Here is an 8,100-nt window from a genome sequence, read left to right as displayed (position 1 = left end):
TTAGGTAATTGTTTTATAAAATAACAAACCATAATAAATTATTCATCAAAAATCTCTTTGAATACAATTTTGACACAAATGATAGCGATATTATCTTTATTGAACGAGGTTTCAATGCTAAAACGTGCATCATTTTCAAGCTATGATAATTACATTTAAATTGCGTTGATTTTAAACGGAATTATCTTAAGCATGCTCGCGCAATATATACTAACGTGACATGAACCGTTTAAAATCAACGCAATTCAATTTAAATGTAATCATCATAACTTGAAAATGATGCACGTTTTAGCATCGAAACGTCGTTCAATAAAGATAATATCGCTATCACATAATAAATTCGTTTTTAAATTCCCGCGAAATCTCCGTGTTTGGATGGCCTGATCCAAACACGGGCTTCAACCAATCAGAACACGCGTTATATACATGTTATTTTAAAAAGTCCTGTTATTGCACGGATGAAGCCGATTTGAATATGATTCAAAATGATGAGCATCGAGGAATGAGAAATTCGGTAAAAATTGCATTTTTTTCCCAAAAATTTGCCATAAGCACATTATTAAGCACATCCGACAAAAATCGTGCCCCAGGTCAGGTCTAGGCCTGGTCCAGGCCACCAATTCTTTTGACCCTCCGAATATTGTTGCTTGGACCTAGTCTAGCCAGGCAAGACAAACAACTTAACATTTACAGCTAAGCGTACACCTGCATGGGCAAGGCCAAAGTCAAACCATAGTAGTGTAAACGCGGCTTTAGAGCAGCAAGTGCGATTTGCTTCGTTTTGGGGATGATATTCTATCACATATTACACAGTTAATTTTATTTCGTCGAATTAATATCGATATACTACCTAACAGCGAATTTATCTAATCTTGGTAAGAGAGAACACCATGAAGAGAACAATCCCTCGTCTTTGGACTTAACAATATTATTTTATTATTTAATTTTACTTTATTACATACAGATTTCGCATATTGACGAGAATTTGCGTTCACATTTATTATCATTCCATTGCCCATCTTTGTACATCTGGACGCAGGATTCAGCCCCTCCTACATTATTAGGTTCTTCATTCGCCCAGTTCGTGTAGTTCGCTACATTTCTATCTGGATAGCAACAACTCTTCCCACATTTCTTCAAGCCTATCCAAACCGTTCCTGTCTGGCTTAAGTATGTCTGAACAAGAAAATCATTGAGATCAGCTCCCGTAATTGTGACGAGGTGCCCGCCAATGCTCTCACAATGATTGCCCGCTCTCGGTGAGGTTAGGTCATTAGAATTGTTATGATAACAGCAGTTGCCAAAACTTTTCCAGGTAGTTGACGGACACCGGTCTGCAATAAGTAAACGTTTTTCAATAAGCTTGCGTTAGTTTCCTTACCGTGGCTATAAATCTTGTGAGATTTGCAAAGGAGTTTCGATAAAAGTCACGCCTAACCAATGTTGATCATCAATCACACAACAAAAGTATTTTAGCTCAAGAATTTGAAGGCGCTCCTGGAGTGTCAACATAATACAAAATGATTTATACCATATGCAGTTTACCTTTGCCTATAAGGTCCTATAGCATACCTAGTTTTTTTACACAAAAATCTACTCTGTACTCTTTGAAAGAGTACTCTAGGACGCAGAGCCTGGTCACGCTAGCGCTAATGTTTCGCGCACTTATGTGGGTTCCGGTAGGCGCGCAAGGAAATGCCTGAAACTGACGAACACGTTTTACACATGTAATTCTGTATGGAAATAGACTCGCCTAGTGCGTAACACTCCTTATATCATTTTACGCTAATCTTAATTAATTAATTGTTTTTCGCCTCGCCTTTACCAGCTAGAGTATAAAATGGCTTGTAAATTTTAATTTTGTAAAAACAGTCTCGATAAACACGTTCAAGCTATAGCACATCTCTGTAGAACAGTATCGACGAATTTCTATGTAAAAATAGAATCAAATCAAAAGATATTAGCGCGTCCTGAATATTTCACAGCAACCGTTCGACTAAACTGCAAGTGTACTAAATACTCACGCTAAAATATACAACACAGGAGTTAACAAAGCATCAGGAAATTATTTTTAGTGTTTCAACGATGAGAAAACCGTATTCTCTTTAGTTACAAGTTGTTTAAATGCTTCCACATGCCTTACCTGTTTTTTGTGTTGTTGAAGGCTTGAGACTTGATGGAGGATTATGAGCCGCTTCCTATCAAATATAAATCGAACAAATGTTGAAACGCTTCATTATTATCAATTTGTATTTTATGCGGAAAATATCGCTACTTAAAATTATATTTGTGATATTTCATTATTATTAATATTTTATTAAATTACTTCGGATTTCTATTAACTACTTAATTTGAAATTGGATATTTGGGAATATAAGATAAAATTTCTCAACCCTAGATTCTAAAATTCTTCACTCATTGTGTTAAATATAACTGGACAAAAGTCAAGTTTGACATTGATTTAAAAAACAAAGGAGAATCTCCTGTCTTAATCGTAGCAAACGCCATATGTGCAGAATGGGGCATTGCAAATTTGGAATTTCCCTGCAAGGATATTTCACTCAGATATGAGAAAAAATTCTTTTTAACTTTAGTGCATATTTGCCATCATACCCTACCCAAGCTGCGTGCGAATTTAAAATTTGCAACAGTTTCGGAGCGCTGCAAATCGGATGTATGAAAAAGGAGCATATTTTCAAAACGTATTCCTTCCTCAAACACTTCATTGTATTGAACTATAAAAAACATCATTAACTTAATTAAATCTTCAATGTATATATAGGAGGCGAAAAAATTAAATTTGTCAAACAATTATAGCTACATCCATACTCTATTGTTGTGGACAACGTAGTACTCATAACTCTCGTTCTTCTTTAAATTTTCTTCTGTTTCTTCGACATTGAGTAATTCACAATTTAGTTCTCCTTCAGAAGTTGAGGATATTTTGTAGTTAACAGATCTACAAGATCTTGTTTTATCCTGTGCACACTCCAGAATGCACTCAATAGCAAAGTTCACGCGAACTAGGTTAAGAAAAGTCGTGGCATTACTTTCCAAACGGCGATCTGCAGGAAACAGTATAAAATGTTTTATCAAACAAACAATCATTATAAGTGTGCATTATAGGTTTGTTAGATTTTTGCAAAATAAATCGTGGTATTTGAGTCTAATCCACATCTCGATTTTTATGCATGGCTCGATAAAACAGCGAGTGTGCATGGTTAGGAAATCCAGAATGATACGAGTGCTAACTTCGCAACCAGGCATAATATTGTCCTAATGCTGTTCCATCCTCATCCTGTGAACCTACAAAGCCAACGTCATTGGAAAAGTTTTAAGACATACCAGTATGCTGTAGTGAATATTTATCAATAGAAAAATTACCATTTTCATTAGATCATGCAGATACACTTTTTTAGAATCAGTTCAGTTTTTCTGTATCTACTTGGGAGAATTAACATAAATCAGCGATTATACGATGAAACGACTGTTAGCAATGGCTTGTGATATCACAATTTACCATATTGATCATATCATGCAGAAACACTTTTAGAATCACTTTTTTCTATATCTATACCCAAGAGAATTCACGTAAATCAATCATTATAGGTTGAAACCACTGTTAGCATTAGGGCTTGTGCATCACAAGGATTATCACATGCTCTCTGGGGTAATGTTACTAATATAATCTGAAATAGTGAAGACACTAAGTGCATTGTTAAATGACTTAAATCAACCAGATGTTTTGACCGAGGTAGGTTTGTCACATTTAGGTGCATAGTAATGAGTAATCGTCGTAAAGTGGGAAAATATCGCAAATTAAAATTAAAATTTAAATTCTATATCCTGGGTTCATAATCCATTTATTAAAGACATATTATTTGCACCCTCAAGCTGTGAAGAGTTGGCAGCCTATCCAGTATCCAGTAGTTTTAATTTAAGAATATCGGAGAACTTCACCAAACTCAATGAGAGAAGAGCTATACCAAAACACTTCATGGTTCATTATGCTCATCAGATTATTAGATTAAACAGTATGCAACATTTCAATGCTAAACCAAAAGTACTTGGCGCGGAATATACCTACGTATTTTTAACTCTACTTATTTCCTGCATTGCAAGAATGTTCATGACGACGATAAGATGAGTTGTTTGGCACTTGGACATTTGATATGTTAAGAATGTACATTCGCACTGATAAATACATAAAATCGATCTCTCACATTCAAGCTGATTAACGCTTTGGATGGATGTATGGCTTGGGTTTTGTGTGTGTTCCTTTCTCCTTTTAAACCGCCTCGTAGGGTGCCAGGCCTAGGCACTCTTAATGAGTGAGCCGGTGAGGGAAAGGGACAAATTTATATTCTTAGGTTTGAATATGCCCGTCAAGGGTGAGTATGGTAAACACGGTAAACATATATATACACGGTAAATATATATATATATATATAAATATATATATATATATATATATATATATATATATATATATATTTTTATATATATAATATCTTCGTATGAGATAAAAGAGTGCTCAATACTGCAAGCAAATAGAGCAATATATATTTATTCATTTACATAATTCTGACTTAAAAAATTAAGAATTTTTTAATGTCGCCTGATGATTGCCTCTGTGGCATGAAACTCAGAGTAGCGATGCCAATTTTTTAAGAATTATGTAAATGAATAAATATGCCAACTGAGCTACGGACTAGTAACCGAAGGCCGCGGGTTCAAATCCTGCCGTGCATGGTCAAGTAGAATTTTCTGCTTGCCATGGCGGGCTTCCACTCGGTGTCATATCCTACTACAAATCACTCCTATATATATATATCAAAGTATATCAATATACCTGTCGTGTGACTTATTGGTATATGCACCAACTCGAGTGTAATTGCTATGCAAATGTACGAAGCACCCGCATAGCAGATACATTTACATAGCAAACACACTCGAGTTGGTGCATACCAATAAGTCACAGGACAGGTATATTGATATACCTGATTTGGACAACATTAATGACAGCAGCGGCTGTATACATATTTATTAATGCAACAGTCCCGTAGAAACTTAGAACTAAGCTATAATCAAAGTTTTGGTTACATTATTTTTTAAAAAATTGCAATTAAATTTTTAGTAGCTGAAACAACTGTTTGTAATGTGGGTATTGAGGAATATATAGGGGCAGTTGACAGTGAAATTTTTGGCCAAACCAAAGTTATTGTGTAAGTATGCTACATATTTTCCATTTTATAACCCAAAGAGTTGAATTGTTCGTAGTAGTGTACCTTATTATTCCAACGTTCTTGCATGGGTCAAGATATTTGGCAACCGCTATGCTGAAGAATGTATCATAGTCACTTCTTTTAAATATGGGCAGCAATCCTTTGGTAGGATTGATAAGGTTTTATTTTTTGGGGGGTTAGTATAGTATTCCAGTACAATCGTCTACAGAGAAAGCTGTTTTAATAACTTCTAATATTGGATCAGATAAAACACACTGTTTAGTAGTGGTTTAAAATCCGCGGATCTGCACCAATATCAGTCGGAGAAGGTACGAAGGAGAATACAACGTGTTCAAACAATCCATATTTCCAGGTTATGACCGCGTTATGTTGACAAATTGGCGAAACATTTCTCGCGTTCAAATTATACGCAAATTGCGCCGCGTAATAATGATGATCTATATTTTGTACTCATTAGAAGAGTAGAAAATTGTTTTTGCGCAAGATATGGAGTGAAGTTATTTTACTTAAACATTGAGTAAACACAAGTTTCGCCGCTGCTCGTTATAATGAGTATAGAAACTACTCAAATTTGAACTCTCTCTCTTACTCAAACTCTTACTCAAATTAATTGTTTAAATTTGCGGCACATATAAAAGTAGCGAATTTTGACGCTACCCAATTTTATATAAAATAATGTAAATAATTTTTTAAAACTTTTTCATCGATAGGGTATCCAAAGTCTAAAATATTTATGCAAAAAAATTGGGAGTCATCGAACTCGTTTCCGATATAAACTTAATTAAACGTTATTTTTAACGTTTCTGATGCAACGGTTGCTAGGCGAAATTTCAGGATAAATTTCCGCCCGCTATATTTTGCCTAAAAATGTAGATTAAAATTTGGTCTTCTAGACAAAAGTTTAGATGGTTTGATAATTAACCCTGTTCAAAATGTGTGTTTGACAAAGTGTACATTCGTACTCCCTCTCTCCGTGTGGACAATGTAATATTCGAAACATTCATTAATTCTCCTTTAGTAGTTGACAGTGTTTTGTAGTTAACATGCAAATGTGACCGAGTAATTTGTGACGAATGCTCTAATGTGCACAAGCTCTTATTTAAACATCAGTAACTAAATCACACGTTTACAACTATCAAAAGAAGAAAATCGGACTTAAAATCGTAGCAAACGGGCCTTAAGATGAAGTATTCTTAAAAACGTCCGCTATTAAATTAGTACATAAGCAAGATTGAGCTGGGTTGGGGTAGTGTTGCTTCTTGAGTCGGGAACGCTGTATTTATATATAATAAATTGATATACGATGCTATGAAACTGGATATAGATTTACACTTACCGTCTTTTGGACCGTCGTAACATACGTCCACTGCTTCACCACTCGCTTGAGAACTTAACGACATTATCATCCAGAAATTCAGACAGAAAAGGTTAATTGATGCCCAACCTTTACAGAAAGGGTGAAAATTTTTCTTTGCCATACTTCTCACTCGACGTCTCGAACAGGTGATAAAGCAGCAACGCTTTCAATGCAACGTTTAACATGAAACCAAAGTTAACTCACTATTTGGTTCAAAATTATATATATTTCTCCAACAAGAATACTAATGCAATGGGCGCACTCACAATATTCAAACTCGTTCGAAAGCCCAGTCGTTCCGTCAGGCATCAGCTGCGCCAAGCATGTTAAAAGTTGTAAATATGTATATTGATTAATTGTTAATAAAAGAGAAACGAAAACAATGACTCTCAGGAGTGGGGGGAGGAGCGTATGACAATTGTTGAAAAATGACGAGAGTACGAGGAACAGAAGTAATAGAATCGAAGAAAGCAGCGAGTGAGCAAATCCGAATTCTTCCGCACGACACTGGACAAGGGGCAAGGTTGTCTTTAAGCTTTTACTGCTCTACATCTCCGACTTTTGCTCGGCTTTCTTTTTTAAATTATTTTCGCCAAGTGAGCTAGCTGTTATTGAATATAATTTGTGTTCTTTGCACATACATAATTGTGACCTTCAACTGGAAAATATACGTCAACGCTTTTTCGTTCGTTGAAAAATATCATTCGTTATCTGTTCGTTTGCCGTTCACACGCTCGAGCGTTCGTTGAAACGATTTTTGAGATCTTTTTTTGAATGCCGATAACGCAATGGTTGGAATCTGTGCTTTAATTAATTAATACTTCTGTATTTTCCATAAACCGAAAACTCACCGTACGCAAAAACAGCGTCGCAAGCCATATATTACAGCATTACGAGCCATATGCCTTCGGCAAGGTGCTAATTAAATTACATAATTGTCGGAAGTCTTTAAATTTATGTAAACTGACAAAAGCCGATATTAAACCGGACCTCGAAGCTAGAGGGGCGGGTCTTGTGGAAACACTACACGAATTAAGTCAGGCTGACGTATAAATTTGTTGTCGCCCTGCGGTACCACACATCAGGATTCCTATAATCGAAATTTAGCTGAAATTAAGGCACTCCTTACGTGCGCGTTCTAAATTATCGACACTTTGATAAAAACACTCCCATACTGATATATTATGCGCTTTATATTAATGTTTTATTATTTATCTCAGTTTCTATTAACCGTGATCCGTTGCACCTACAATATTCTATGCTGTAACTCATATATGTCATATAATCCATCAGTATAGTAACTGATAATGAATTCTAATGAATTGTGTTAATGATTAATTTCAGAAAAATGTCCGCATGTCGGCTTTTCGCATGTCCGGTGACCGCGTTTTCCACCTAACCTTAATATCTTACTTGTAAACATGTGTATTACTAATTTATTTACATCTAATAAAGAGATAACAGTGCCTTCGCCAGAAGCAGCTACTCATTAAAATC

The 8,100-nt window shown here is 35.4% G+C and overlaps 1 protein-coding gene across 1 annotated transcript; it reads right to left on the bottom strand.

Annotated features, from left to right (window-relative positions):
• Nucleotides 1-954: 954 nt before the first annotated feature.
• On the bottom strand, nucleotides 955-6,646 carry LOC114515552 (asialoglycoprotein receptor 2-like). Its single transcript, XM_028534834.1, has 5 exons — nucleotides 6,583-6,646; nucleotides 3,253-3,306; nucleotides 2,830-3,065; nucleotides 2,144-2,198; nucleotides 955-1,334 (listed from the first exon to the last, which is right to left on the bottom strand). The coding sequence occupies exons 1-5, from the start codon at nucleotides 6,644-6,646 to the stop codon at nucleotides 955-957; spliced, it is 789 nt and encodes a 262-aa protein (XP_028390635.1).
• Between the last annotated feature and the right edge of the window lie 1,454 nt (nucleotides 6,647-8,100).

The sequence above is a fragment of the Dendronephthya gigantea genome, unplaced genomic scaffold (genome assembly GCF_004324835.1).
Source record: "Dendronephthya gigantea isolate DGI-Jeju-01 unplaced genomic scaffold, DenGig_1.0 000004F, whole genome shotgun sequence".
Taxonomy (NCBI): Eukaryota; Metazoa; Cnidaria; class Anthozoa; order Malacalcyonacea; family Nephtheidae; genus Dendronephthya; species Dendronephthya gigantea.
This window is presented reverse-complemented; position numbering and strand designations above follow the sequence as displayed.

Bases quoted from the DNA above. Each gene is read 5' to 3' on its own strand.
- LOC114515552 (XM_028534834.1), bottom strand. From the start codon at position 6,646: ATGTCGTTAAGTTCTCAAGCGAGTGGTGAAGCAGTGGACGTATGTTAC. The intron at 3,307-6,582 runs GTAAGTGTAAAT...TTGGCTTTGTAG, and splicing joins TTACGACGGTCCAAAAGACG to GTTCACAGGATGAGGATGGA. The intron at 1,335-2,143 runs GTAAGGCATGTG...TACTTATTGCAG, and splicing joins TTCAACAACACAAAAAACAG to ACCGGTGTCCGTCAACTACC.